General features: G+C 40.9%; 2 protein-coding genes across 3 annotated transcripts in view; one reads left to right on the top strand and one right to left on the bottom strand.

Moving 5' to 3' along the window:
- The window catches only part of nr2c2 (nuclear receptor subfamily 2, group C, member 2), a 32087-nt gene extending 26239 nt beyond the window's left edge, over positions 1–5848 (bottom strand). The window contains exons 1-2 of one of the 2 annotated variants that reach the window (XM_056246939.1): positions 5691–5848; positions 3907–4031 (exon numbers count right to left, since the gene is read on the bottom strand). In XM_056246939.1, coding sequence (XP_056102914.1) covers positions 3907–3972 — 66 coding nt within the window. In that variant the 5' untranslated portion in view covers positions 3973–4031; positions 5691–5848. The remainder of the gene's footprint in view (positions 1–3906; positions 4032–5690) is intronic. The other variant, XM_056246940.1, reaches the window with a different exon arrangement.
- A 4047-nt stretch (positions 5849–9895) lies between these two features.
- Positions 9896–12767, top strand: LOC130081802 (uncharacterized). The gene is made up of 2 exons (XM_056246501.1): positions 9896–9940; positions 12109–12767. Exons 1-2 carry the CDS (start codon positions 9896–9898, stop codon positions 12676–12678), a joined length of 615 nt encoding a protein of 204 aa, XP_056102476.1. The 3' UTR covers positions 12679–12767.
- Positions 12768–15108: the final 2341 nt, after the last annotated feature.

Genomic DNA, 15108 nt, shown 5'->3' with positions numbered 1-15108 from the left:
AATTAGGAACCTGTAAAATAGCAAAAGAGGGGCGCTTTAAATCCCTCCTTGATCTAACCAGTACTATTTCAGAACTTTGTATTGTTAGTGCTTCTTGTGTTTTTGCAGAAATGGTAACTGTGAAGAGTTTTATTCAGGATTCGGGCGCCATCATAGCACAAAGACTGCACTTATCAGAATTACAAATTACTTGCTCCTATCATCTGACCACGGCTCTTTATGTCTCTCTTTATCTTCTTTTATAGTGCTTAGTGTTGACTTTGACACTATAAACCATGAGATTTTCTTGGATAGGCTCGGGAATTATGTTGCATTTGTGGACAGACATTAGCATGGTTTAGGTCCTACCTATCCAATCACAACTAGTTTGTTAGTGACGAGATGTCAGACCAAACACAAGTATGGAGTGCCACAGGGCTCTGTATTCGGTCCTATACTTTTCTCCTTGTATGTGCTTTAGTGAAGGACATTTTTAATCAATCATAACTAACATACCTTTTTTCTTGCTGGATTAACATTTATATGCTTTTGAATTCTGACAATATAGGTATTAGTTACTGAAACCAAGACAGTTGTCTAAGATTACTGCAATTCACTATTACTGTAAGTTCAATAAATAAACTTCAAATTTTGCTTACTAGAGCCAACAAATACGATTATGTTTTACCATCACTTCATTTTAAAATTCTTCTCATGAACATAAATGTTAGGTTTGGGTGAAGGGATGAGGCGAGGACTCAAGATGCAGAACAACGGGCTTTTATTTGTTATTACAGAAACTACCCCGTGGGGTAAAACAGGACCGGTCAGCTTGACTTGGCAGGACAAGACTTGGTAGCAGGAGACGACATGGCTTCAGGGATCAAGACACAAGGAATGTATGACAACGAACTGGCACAGGACTGCAAACACAAGGAGAATAAATAGGGCAGGTAACGAGGGAGGACAGGTGGGGCAAATGAATCAATAATCAGATAACAAGAAGGGCACGGTTAGACAATAGAGGTTATGCGTGTGACGTCACGGTCGGCTGGAGTGACTGCAGTAACACACACACTGAGTGACAGAAACACTGAGCGGCAGCGTTGGTTTTCAGCGTGAATGCTGCGAAAATCACACAAAACACATCTAAAACGGGAAAGAGCTTAATTGAGATTAACTGTACAACTAGATTAGTATATTAGGCATATGTGATAGATAGGTATATTTTTACAGACTGCCGAAAGCTACAGAACAGAGAAGCAAATGGATCGCTGCAATTCACAGAAACAACTGGATCCAGACAGAGAAAGGTGCAATTGCAGTTTTCATTTTGTGTCAATATGCTGAATTTGGGGTAAAATTGATACCTTTTATATATATTGTATTGTTATATTTGTATTTACAACTCATCAATTAAGTATTTACCATCGGATTTTCTGCATAATTGGATGTTTTTAAATAAACACTGACAAAAAAAACTATATTTTTTAGGGATGGACAACATGATGATATACAGGTGAAACTCGAAAAATTTGAATATCGTGCAAAAGTTCATTTATTTCAGTAATTCAACTTAAAAGGTGAAACTAATATAGCCTATTATATAGACTCATTACATGCAAAGTGAGATATTTCAAGCCTTTATTTGTTATAATTGTGATGATTATGGCTTACAGCTTATGAAAACCCGAAAATTCAAAATTAGAATATTGTGAAAAGGTTTTCATAAGCTGTAAGCCATAATCAACAAAATTATAACAAATAAAGGCTTGAAATATCTCACTTTGCATGTAATGAGTCTATATAATATATTAGTTTCACCTTTTAAGTTCAATTACTGAAATAAATTAACTTTTGCACGAAATTCTAATTTTTCGAGTTTCACCTGTAGCATTGATGTCAGTGATCACATGCATTTATACCTACCTATATTGTATTTATATAAAGCGTTCACAGGCAAATTTGCATTATTTATCCGGCGTCGAAATCAGGCACACGATTGACAGGAAACACGATTCCTGCTGCATGTCAATATCCGTGGATCACTGGATCTTTGGTAAGTCGTAAGGAACACTATATCGAGTCCAACCTTCAGTTTAAACTGATAATAGTTTGTTTCACTCGTGTTTCGCAGTTTCGCCTATTAAATCAGCTCTTCTGCCACCCAGTCCGGCCGAGGGAGTGTGTTCTGGCAGGAAAGTGACGTCAATGCAAACCCTCTATAAACAGGAGAACACATGGCACATAGAAACAAACATGACAAGCCATGTGCTCAAACAAAACATGACACGAACATGCAGCCAATGAGAGCACTCACCGCAAAACAACACAACAAGAAAGCACGTGGCCGAAGTGACAATAAAGCTTTAAATGTCTAGCTCCCGCAAATCTCCGGCTCCGTTAATAGATCCTAGAATATCAAAATTCACAAAGAAGTAGGCCTAGATCCTTTTTCTAATAAAGGTTTCCTAGAACTGTTCGGGACTCTCTCATTTAAAGTATAACCTAAAGACCTATTTCGTTTAGTCAAGCATACACCTAATAAACTCATTTATACCTCACAGCTCATGGTTATGCTTCATTATTGAGGTCCATTGGAACCGAATACACCTCTCATTCCATTCCCATCCAAACTGAGTTAAACTAAGTGAATGGCATCTAGTGTGTCTGCATTCCTTCCTATAATTACGGTGGCCATACGTCCGGATTTTGGCGCCGCCTCAAGCCGGACACTCATTTGTCCTCCTTTTTGGGGTTGCGCTGAATCGGCCTAAAAAAACCCGCTCTAGAATCTTTATTGGGACGCAGCAGCATAGCGTTATTACCGTAAGATCTCTGGTCAAACAAATGATTGGCTGAAAGCGGTGTGAAATAAATATCTGCATTGGTTAAAAATGTAAACAAGCCTCCGCGTGCCGGCTACGTCATATCATAACGTTAACATGCCGAACCGTCAGACCTCATTTAATCCGGAATGGACAAAAGAGCTAGCCTGGTTAAAACCAGACCATTCTCAGTCGTAACTGAGTTATGGTCTGGCAAAGCGTCATAGACAAATCATTTCCAGAGGGGCGTCACCAACGGACGTCGCGGATAGACCTAAACCCAATCAGAGCGATGAAGGAGATGACGTATGCAGAGCGGCAGAAACATCTCCGAGTGTTGTTCTTTGCTCGGTTTTTAACAAAAAGGAAACGTTCAAATGGCTTAAAACAGACGCGATAGCTGATTGGAACGAGTGATGTTCGACGGCGGCATCCATCTTTGTAATGTAGGCTACAAAATCTGCTTCAAAATCCCAGCGCTGTCGTCATCGTGTAAAGCCCGCCCCAACGCTTCTGATTGGTGCCGCGATTTCGGCGGATTGGAAATGGGCTTGAATGAGCTCTTTGCCAGACTAACTTTCAGAGCAAATCTAAATTTGCCGGAAGTTGTCTGGGTTTCCCCAGGCTACAAAAGAGCACAAATTCATATCAAAAGAGGGAGAAGTTCTTTGTTAAGAACTGAAATGTGTATTTATTTATTCATTATTTGTTTATTTATGTATTTCTGTTATTTCCAGAAGTCCAGAAATGTTGTGTTTTCAGGCACTGTGCAAATCACAATGTCTTGAATAAATACAAATACTGTGAACAAACTTTTTTGCCACTTTTTTGGTCTACATCAAGATATATCGTAGATCAAATTATCTGGCAATGAATAGAGTAGCCTAGGCTATTTCAGAATCACTGTATCATGATACCATCTTAATGATGGACACATTTGTATTGTAGTTGCGACACCAGAGTCCTATGCAATTATTGCTTGACTAGTTAGTAGCAAATGCCGCAAAGTGTCCTCGTTTTTGGTGTTATGGATATGGCCATCCGTCCTATAATAGACTGCACAGAGGACGCACGTGCTTCTCCCTCTCCCATCACTCACCTCTGAAATCTGCTCAGTGCTCAATATCTGCTGAGCCAGCACCTCCATATTGGTTGTCATGGTCATGTGAGGTCATTAGAAGTGTCTGATTGGACCAGTTCTGCATCTGCCAACAACACCTCCACCTATTTGCCAATCAAACATTGATTATGAAGCATAGCCAAGCCAATATGTTTCGCAAGCACAACATAATATCCAATATTTGAAATGGGCAGAAATTTTTTACATTTTTCTGAAAGATTTTATCGGTGGTTTGATCTAGGCAGGGGAAAAAAAAACACTTTAGTCAAATAGTTCCAGCACAGATATACTCATCGTCCACGAAAGAAAGAAAACGCATGTGTATCAGTATATATGATCTGTGCATTATGTCTTAAAGTGACAGTAGCCTATTATTTCTACTGCTTTTGTTTTAAATTCTGCAAAAAAAAACTACTCACTGCTCTTGACTGAATAACTTTTGTAACTTTAATAACGATTCATCTATATTTTATTTAGGCTATACAGTGAATTATTCAATTTCTCTACCTTATCTGAACTGTTAGTGTTTATTTCATTTTCATCTTTGTTCTATTGAGTTTATCTGTGCTTTTGCTTGTAGTTTGATTATTTGTTCTTATTTGATTACAGGCTTACTTGACCCTAATGGTGTTTGAAATTAAAATTTTATATTATATTTGTGTAGAATTTTTTATTTTTTATTTTGCATTGTTCTTGCAATCCATGTCTGGTTAGCAAAATAAAAAAATTACTAGCCAATGGCGACTCGAGCGTTAGTGTGTCCGTAGAGGGTTGGAGTTTATAACATTTTGCGGGGGAAAAACTCAGAATTGTCAGATAAAAAGTCACATTTACCTTTTTTATTTTTTATCCCGTGGTGAAAACAAGCTTCCAAACAACTGATTATATTTTATTTTATTACATGCAGTCATTGTCTACTTTATCTACAAACCATGTTGTATTTAGAATGTTGTTGGATGACAAAAAAAAGCTGAATTTTTTCATTAATGCAATGTTAATTCTGGATAAATTCTTTATCAATCAATTACTGTAAGTGAACCTTATTTCGTTGTATTTAAAAGTGATGTAGATGTTTTCCGTCATTTTTTATTGAATTATTTATGTGCTTTGCTTTAAGTTGTCTCCTTCTACACTTAAATGTCATTATAAATGTATATTTCGTTTATGTTCAATAAAAAAGCACCCTACCGCCTCATAGCGGAAGTAATGTTCAAAACACAAAACAAAATGGAGATTCTGGCGCAAAGCCAAGAAAAAAACACAACATAAAGGCTTGGTCAAACGTCCGTTAAAAGAATGAATACTCAAAACATTCGTTATTCCTCATGGCCGCAATATTCATGTCAAGTCAGACAAATCGACCAAAATTAGTGAACACTGAGGCGAAATCCTCCCACTGAAGGACCCGCGTGGCAAAGGTAAAAGGGTCGAGTTCATATGTTAGCTCTCATGCTAACCAGCTAACACTTCAAATGTATTAGCCATATCAAAATAATTGATTTAATTATACTTGTATACAGCAGTTCCTGTAGAATAAGTGGGATGTACCGGGCGATCTAAAGCACACTGTGCTCGGGTTGGGCTTTTATCGTTAAATAAACACACCAGCTCGATTGTTGACAGCTCGGATGAGTTTTGAGAACAGCTCAGGCCTGTTTCTCTGCAGCCACACAACAAGCTGCACAAATGGGGTTATTATTTTTTTTCCACGCGAACGTTTTGACCAACCATTGTACGACATGCAGAAATGAAAAGCTGCTTACCTGTGATATGAACAGACGTGTTTTTTTATGCCCTCTCGTTTATTGCACATTATTTGTTATTGTTTTTACTCCAGTGAAAGGTCATAGTTCGTGACCCCGTTTGCCAGCGTGCGAGAGTTTCTTCTTCTCGGGCGCGTTCACGTGCGTCTGGAGCAAGGCGCCGCTGACGTCATCGTGTCTGTCTTCAACACGAGCGCGGATTGGTTGCTTGTTTTAGACACTTTATTCACAAAGATTTGATGTTAGATAACATGTGAAATATTTGTTTATACCTACGGCAATCCTAAGTTAATTATGGACTTCTGTTTTTCTTTTAATGCTTCTAGTAAAAAATAAACAGGCTTCTTGACCTTCATAAACATTGTCATTGCACTATTTCTTTCGGCCCCCACACAATACATTATTCAGAATATATTTCCTGTTTTGTGTCAAATTTCTCATTCAACCTGTAGATCTTGATTTAGAACCGTAGCATGTAAAACTATTTTTTAACTGATAGCAAGAAATAATAATGAGAGGTATTAATGCAACTTTATTAAATAAATATATGGTTATTCTATAACTGACTGCATTTCTGTTTTACAAAATAATGATATTTCAGACAAGCAGGAGAAAGGGGTGAACTATTGCAAATAATGATTTTGTTTTTACATGGAATAAGGATTTGTACATGAAAGTATAAACATATGATATAGTTTATTTATATAGTATAAATAAAAATGGTGCTGAATAAAACACTGCTGTTAAGGTTGAGCAGGGAAGACGTGGAATCTAATCGCAGCAGTTTATTTAAAATACACAAGCGAAGATAAACCAAACAGGTAATGACAATAATCCAAACATGAAACAAAAGTCCAAAGACACTAAACAATAGACAATAAACTAAACGAGCGACGCAACAGCTTTACCAAAACGTGTACAGACAATGACCAACAAAAGATGACTGAAACACAGGGGTATATATACACCATAACAAGAGGCTAATAGAGAGCCTAAGCCCCTCCCCTTCCGGTCGACCACCATGGGACCTTATTTCGGAAAAATATTGTATGGTAGTCAATGGCGAGAGACAACAAATATTTTGATCTCTTTTGAATTGTGCCCTGAATTACACATATGATGTTTGTCAATTTAAAAGATACATTTTAAAGTCAAGAAAGTCGCAGTTTGATGTAAAACTGTTGAGGTATAAGACTGTGAAAATACGTAATTACAAAGACTACAAACCCCAAAGCCGCACATGTTCTCTCAATGAATGAAGCTAACTTTACTGAAGCTAACTTTACTGATGCTAACTTTACTGAAGCACCTTTACTGAAGCTAACTTTACTGAAGCTATCTTTACTGATGCTAACTTTACTGAAGCACCTTTACTGAAGCTAACTTTACTGAAGCTAACTTTACTGAAGCTAACTTTACTGAAGCTATCTTTACTGATGCTAACTTTACTGAAGCACCTTTACTGAAGCTAACTTTACTGAAGCTAACTTTACTGAAGCTAACTTTACTGAAGCTAACTTTACTGAAGCTGACTTTACTGAAGCTAACTTTACTGATGTTAACTTTACTGAAGCTAACTTTACTGAAGCTAAATTTACTGAAGCTGACTTTACTGAAGCTGACTTTACTGAAGCTAACTTTACTGAAGCTGACTTTACAGAAGCTGACTTTACTGAAGCTAACTTTACTGAAGCTGACTTTACAGAAGCTGACTTTACTGAAGCTAACTTTACTGAAGCTAACTTTACTGAAGCTGACTTTACTGAAGCTGACTTTACTGAAGCTAACTTTACTGAAGCTGACTTTACTGAAGCTGACCTTACTGAAGCTAACTTTACTGAAGCTGACTTTACTGAAGCTGACTTTACTGAAGCTGACTTTACAGAAGCTGACTTTACTGAAGCTAACTTTACTGAAGCTAACTTTACTGAAGCTAACTTTACTGAAGCTGACTTTACAGAAGCTGACCTTACTGAAGCTGACTTTACTGAAGCTGACTTTACTGAAGCTGACTTTACTGAAGCTGACCTTACTGAAGCTGACTTTACTGAAGCTGACTTTACTGAAGCTGACTTTACTGAAGCTGACCTTACTGATGCTAACTTTACTGAAGCTAACTTTACTGAAGCTGACTTTACTGAAGCTAACTTTACCGAAGCTAACTTTACTCAAGCTAACTTTACTGAAGCTGACTTTACTGAAGCTAACTTTACCGAAGCTAACTTTACTCAAGCTAACTTTACTGAAGCTAACTTTACTGAAGCTAACTTTACTGAAGCTGACTTTACTGAAGCTGACTTTACTGAAGCTGACTTTACTGAAGCTAACTTTACTGAAGCTAACGTGTGTCATTGTTTCTATAGTCTTACGTTATAATCGTAACGTTACGCCGTCATCGAGTGTTTTGTACCAGACTGCACACACACGAGCAGCGGATCTTGCTCGTTGTTTCGCTTCCCGGGAGATGTAGTTCATTGAGCGATTTTCACATAAAACTAAATGTTACTCTTCTGTTTTACATTTACATTTATTCATTTAGCTGACGCTTTTATCCAAAGCGACTTACAATTGCTATATATGTCAGAGGTCGCACGCCTCTGGAGCAACTAGGGGTTAAGTGTCTTGCTCAGGGACACATTGGTGTCTCGCAGTGGATTCGAACCCAGGTCTCTCACACCAAAGGCATGTGTCTTATCCACTGCGCCATCCACCCCTTTATAGCAATCTGCGACTTTCTTGACTTTCAGAATTATCTTTTAAATTGACAAACATCATTTGTGTAATTCAGGGCACAGTTCAGACGGAATAAAAAGATAAGTTGTCTCTCGCCATTGACATTCATACATGTTTTTTATGAAATAAGGTCCCATGAGCCGGAAGCGGAGGGGAGTAGCTTAGGCTAATAGGACACAGAAGTGGGTAATCAATAAACATGGTAACAAACAAACAACGGTAACTATAGAAACAAAAGGAACTAAAACCAGGAACTAAACACTCAACATGACATCATGACTTTGAGTAAACATACTCGCCACTTTCAAGTCAAGTGGCGTGTTATCTATACGCATTTTGAGCTATCCGCGTGTATGTCCACGCCAAAACGAACCGTCATCTTTTGCGTGTATGTCTACGCCGTTAAATGTCCGAGTGATTTTGCGTGTATGTGTACGCCGTTAAATGTCCGAGCGAAACAATACAAAATGTAGATCTACATCTGGGGAGCGATATTTTTTTTCCTAGGATGGTAGGGGAAGACTCATAAATGGTATTAACCCCAGTGACGGGTAGGCTTAGGGACGGGGTTGGGGTAGGTCATATATTTATATACAGTAATATAACGTTAAGTCAACGCCGTTGATAAACACTCTGAAAAGCGATTATGCGTGTTGATAGCACGCCAAAAATGGAAATACGAATTGGCGTGTCATACATACGCCATTTCATGAGATCAGTCTGAAACACTATTATTCAGCAAGGAATAACAAAACTATGGCGGAAAGAATGGGAGAATAAAGGCAGATATTATTTTTCACTTTAGCCAACAATAACACATTCAACACACATATTGTGAAAGAGGGGTAGGGTGGTATTGGGGAACTGTGCGTTGAATTATGGGCTGGCAGTGGTTGGCAGACGCATGTGTGGAGAAGCAGAAACTGTGTGAAACTGAAGTCAGAAAGACATCTTGTATCCAGAGCGGAGTTACAGATTATTCATTCAAATCAATTCTTAGTACTAAGGAATATGAGACAACAAAAGTTATCATCAACTTATTGCTTCAAACTGGATTTATATAATGATATAACCTATAAAGCAGAGTTCTTCAGATGAACTGAGGAGAGCAATACGCCTCTGATTCGCCCACTCAGAAGAAGAAGTAGAAACTCAACACAGGAGGTGAAAGTGAAACCTACAAGGTTAGCAAAATAAAAGTGGGAAGGATACCAGACGTTTTTATTTTTTGGATGTCAATGGAGGAGAGAATTCACTTCACTTTACCACAAAGTCGTAATTATGAGTGGGAAACAATGGATTTTTTTTTTTGAGCCCAGATTCGGATGCATGTCAGTTAGAGAATATGGCGGACAGAATGGATGCAGTGTCTGTATCTGCTTGTTAAGTCGTGACATACAGACCACCGTTCCCGGGTCCAAGCCTCCACTACTTCTATCCCAACAGTCGTTCACAAGCACTATTTATCAAGGATGGCCATCTGGGATCCCGGTATAGATTATGAATTTGGTGTATGGGTGAGCGGGGCACAACGTAACGCACGGCTAGTTGTAGCACACTTGTTTTAAATACTTCCACACATGCCGGCATGACGAAACTTAGTGTGTTTACTTGTTGCCATATCAACACATATAGAGAAAAAATTGCGGCAAAATTAAAAAATCTTTTGAAAATATCACTGAACATTTATTTAAACATAGCAAAAGTATTTCTTACTTAAGTTAATATTGGATCTTTTTTTGTGAGAGTGTTTATTTAAAATTAGACAAAGCTGATATTACTTTAGTCTTATATCTGTTATTGAACAGTTGAGAGAGTTGTTTGATGCTGATCTAACAGCAGAACACACTCGCCGGGTGTAAGCCCCGGTTGTGCAGGCGGGGCATACACTGATAAAAATGATTTTGTGGTGACAGAAAAAAACAATGTAATTTACATGAGAAAGTTAGTTTAGGGGAGAATTAAAAAACCTAAGTAAATTCTATATTAGTACTCAATTCAAGCGTGTAGAAATGAAAGCGTAAATATCAACGTCCATCCATCTTCTTCCGCTTATCCGGGGCCGGGTCGCGGGGGCAGCAGTCTGAGCAGAGATGCCCAGACTTCCCTCTCCCTGGACACTTCCTCCAGCTCTTCCGGGGGGACACCAAGGCGTTCCCAGGCCAGCCTGGAGACATAGTCTCTCCAGCGTGTCCTAGGTCTTCCCCGGTGTCTCCTCCCAGTGGGACGTGCCCGGAACACCTCCCCGGGAAGGCGTCCAGGAGGCATCCGGAACAGATGCCCGAGCCACCTCAGCTGACCCCTCTCGATGTGGAGGAGCAGCGGCTCTACTCTGAGCTTCTCCCGAGTGACCGAGCTTCTCACCCTATCTCTAAGGGATCGCCCAGCCACCCTGCGGAGAAAGCTCATTTCGGCCGCCTGTATCCGGGATCTTGCCCTTTCGGTCATGACCCAAAGCTCATGACCATAGGTGAGAGTAGGAACGTATATTGACCGGTAAATCGAGAGCTTTGCCTTACGGCTCAGCTCCTTCTTCACCACAACAGACCGGTACATCGACCGCATTACTGCAGAAGCTGCACCGATCCGTCTGTCAATCTCCCGTTCCACCCTTCCCTCACTCGTGAACAAAACCCCAAGATACTTAAACTCCTCCACTTGAGGAAGGATCTCTCCACCGAAGTGAGCAAGCCACCCTTTTCCGACTGAGGACCATGGCCTCGGATTTGGAGGTGCTGATTTTCATCCCAGCCGCTTCACACTCGGCTGCAAACCGTCCCAGTGCATGCTGAAGGTCCTGGTGTGAAGGGGCCAACACGACAACATCATCCGCAAGAAGCAGCGACGAAATCGCGTGGTCCCCAAACCTGACACCCTCCGGCCCCTGGCTGCGCCTAGAAATTCTGTCCATAAAAACTATGAACAGAACCGGCGACAAAGGGCAGCCCTGCCGGAGTCCAACATGCACCGGGAAGAAGTCTGACTTACTACCGGCAATGCGAACCAAGCTCCTGCTTCGGTCATACAGGGACCGGACAGCCCTTAGCAAAGGACCCCGGACCCCATACTCCCGGAGCACCCTCCACAGGCCGCCGCGAGGGACACAGTCGAATGCCTTCTCCAAATTCACAAAGCACATGTGGACTGGTTGGGCAAACTCCCATGAACCCTCCAGCACCCTGTAGAGAGTATAGAGCTGGTCCAGTGTTCCACGGCCTGGACGAAAACCGCACTGTTCCTCCTGAATCCGAGGTTCCACTATTGGCCGTATTCTCCTCTCCAGTACCCTGGCATAGACTTTCCCAGGGAGGCTGAGAAGTGTGATCCCCCTGTAGTTGGAACACACCCTCCGGTCCCCCTTCTTAAAAAGAGGGACCACCACCCCGGTCTGCCATCCCAGAGGCACTGTCCCCGACCGCCACGCGATGCTGCAGAGGCGTGTCAGCCAAGACAGCCCCACAACATCCAGAGACTTGAGGTACTCAGGGCGGATCTCATCCACCCCCGGTGCCTCACCACCGAGGAGTTTCTTAACTACCTCGGTGACCTCAGCTAGGGTGATGGACGAGTCCACCTCTGAGCCCTCAGCCTCTGCTTCCTCAATAGAAGACGTGACGGCGGGATTGAGGAGATCCTTGAAGTATTCCTTCCACCGTCCGACGACATCCCCAGTTGAGGTCAACAGCCGCCGACCTCCACTGTAAACAGCGTTGGTAGGGCATTGTTTCCCTCTCCTGAGGCGCCGGACAGTTTGCCAGAATCTCTTCGAGGCCAGCCGATAGTCCTTCTCCATGGCCTCACCGAACTCCTCCCAGGCCCGAGTTTTTGCCTCCACAACCACCCGGGCTGCAGTCCGCTTGGCCTGCCGGTACCTGTCAGCTGCCTCAGGAGGCCCACAAGCCAACCAGGCCCAATAGGACTCCTTCTTCAGCTTGACGGCATCCTTTACTTCCGGTGTCCACCACCGGGTTCGGGGATTGCCGCCTCGACAGGCACCAGAGACCTTACGGCCACAGCTCCGAGCAGCCGCTTCGACAATGGAGGTGGAGAACATGGTCCACTCAGACTCAATATCTCCAGCCTCCCTCGGGATCCGGTCGTGGCTCCGCCGGAGGTGGGAGTTGAAGATCTCTCTGACAGGAGACTCGGCCAAACGTTCCCAGCAAACCCTTACAGTACGCTTGGGTCTGCCGAGTCTGTCCAGCCTCTTCCCCCGCCATCGGATCCAACTCACCACCAGGTGGTGATCAGTTGACAGCTCCGCCCCTCTCTTCACCCGAGTGTCCAAGACATACGGCCGCAAGTCAGATGAAACGACCACAAAGTCCATCATCGACCTGCGACCTAGGGTGTCCTAGTGCCACGTGCACTGGTGGACACCCTTATGCTTGAACATGGTGTTCGTTATGGACAAACTGTAACTAGCACAGAAGTCCAATAACTGAACACCGCTCGGGTTCAGGTCGGGGGGGCCGTTCCTCCCAATCACGCCCCTCCAGGTGTCACTGTCGCTGCCCACGTGAGCGTTGAAGTCCCCCAGTAGAACGACGGAGTCCCCAGTCGGAGCACTTTCCAGCACTCCTCCCAGAGACCCCAAGAAGGCCGGGTACTCTGCACTGCCGTTTGGCCCGTAGGCACACACGACAGTGAGAGACCTATCCCCGACCCGTAGGCGCAGGGAAACGACCCTCTCGTTCACCGGGGTAAACTCCAACACATGGCGGCTGAGCTGGGGGGCTATAAGCAAACCCACACCAGCCCGTCGCCTCTCACCATGGGCAACTCCAGAGTGGTAAAGAGTCCATCCTCTTAGGCCGCTGTCGGTAGCCTAAAAGAGGCCTAGAAATAGGGTTTCGTTCCACCATGTGGGGCACTACCCAATTTTTTTATATTTAACATCAGAAATATATAGAGATTCCTTAGCTTAGGAAAAAGTTCTCCGCACACAACCTTGCAGTTTTTGAGAAAAATGATGCTAAAGGTTCCCATTTTGAAAAAAAGGGAAAACAGGGAATTTTGCACTTTCAAACCTGTTTATCATATAAAACCAAAAATGCTGAATTACCACTTGAGGTACAAAATAAACCAGTTTGAAATGTGTGATATACCTGAAGTTGCTATTTAGGCACAGTAAACATGATAAGATTATCAAGAAAACTTCTACTGTAGCATTAACATCCCAATTACTTCTCATTATGTTGTTCCAATTCAAAGGTAATATTTGAGGTAAAATCTGAATAACAAATAGAATTCAGCCAAAATATAATATATAAAAAAAAACACTTTTCAAAAGAACACATTTAATGGTGAATTGTCAATTCACATTCACGAGCAGTAACTGCACTGCATGTACACTGTAAAAAATATTACATGCTATCTACTTAAAAAAAATATGGTAACAATATTACACGTATTATATTTGAGTAGATTAAGGTTTTTTTTGTGTGTGTGAAATCTACCCAAATAAATTAAGTAAAATTTCCTAAATTAGTCTATGGCACATGATGAATTTAATATTATAAGTGGAATGTGCTTTTTTAATTTAAGTTGTCTCACAAATAAATCAAGCAGAATTTACTCGTTTGTATTAATGAAATTTACTTAATTATAACATTTACTGCCTTTTTCAGGTTAAGATAATAATGAATACATAATGCACTTTTTGTTATCAAACATGCTTTTATTCTGTATTTTTTGCACAAATAAAACAAATCTATATAAAATGTAAGACAGCAGTTTTAAGATATGAAAAATAAAAGCAAAAAAATGCTAACATTTTCCATGTCATTGAGAAAGATCATTTTGTTACACAAAAACATGTGCATACAAATTTCTGTTGGAAAAGTCACATTCTTGACTAAAACTTGTGAATAACTTGTAGCAAAACATATCAAATAATTTGTACTTGCTGAAAGCTTGTATGTAGAACAATATTAAACGTTCATCAATCAATGCAGTTTTTTTTAACCAGAACTTGGTCATAATGCATTGTCTCAATCTAAGTCATGTGTTTGTTTTTAAGTGTTAGTAATTTCGGGGAAAACTTGCAAACATCCAGTTCCAAGAAGAGCTTCTGAAAGGCCTCAAAAGTGTGCCTCAGTTCTTTCGGGTAGGTGAGGTTTAGTGCATACATGAGTCCAAGAAGAACAGCACAGGCTCTTGCCAGATTTTCCAAGCCAGCCATGACTTGCATCCCCTCCAAGATGATGCTGAAATACTCCTGAGAATCCCTCTTGGAGATGGCAATTTTCATTATGTGCTGCAGGATATCTCCATTGTCACACTGTAAAACAAACATTAAAGAAGTATTTTTATCTCGTCTGTCTCATTATAAGTCTGTCCATAATTATAAACTTGATTTGTGTACAGTTGTAAAAATGTCTTATAACAGCTTAAAATGCTAAGACAACTACAAGTAAACCATTATAGTTTATTTTCTTTGTAATCACTGAAACATAAAAATATTATGTTTCAGTGGACCACAAAGACAAAGACTGTCACAATAACATAAGTACAGTTTCACCAATGACAGAGGGTGTATTAAGGAAGAAAAAATACAATAAATTTAAAATTACATTTGGTGACACTATTGTAGGGGGGGGGAATTAAATTTCGATGGTCCACTATTGACATTCTACTAACTGTATAGTAACTACATGTCAACTAACTCAGAGTATTAGTAGAC

The sequence above is a fragment of the Rhinichthys klamathensis genome, unplaced genomic scaffold (genome assembly GCF_029890125.1).
Source record: "Rhinichthys klamathensis goyatoka isolate OS25496 unplaced genomic scaffold, OSU_Roscu_1.1 h1tg000040l_1, whole genome shotgun sequence".
In the NCBI taxonomy this organism is placed as follows: domain Eukaryota; kingdom Metazoa; phylum Chordata; class Actinopteri; order Cypriniformes; family Leuciscidae; genus Rhinichthys; species Rhinichthys klamathensis.
Note: the sequence above shows the minus strand (reverse complement) of the source record. Positions and strands in the feature narration are given on the sequence as shown.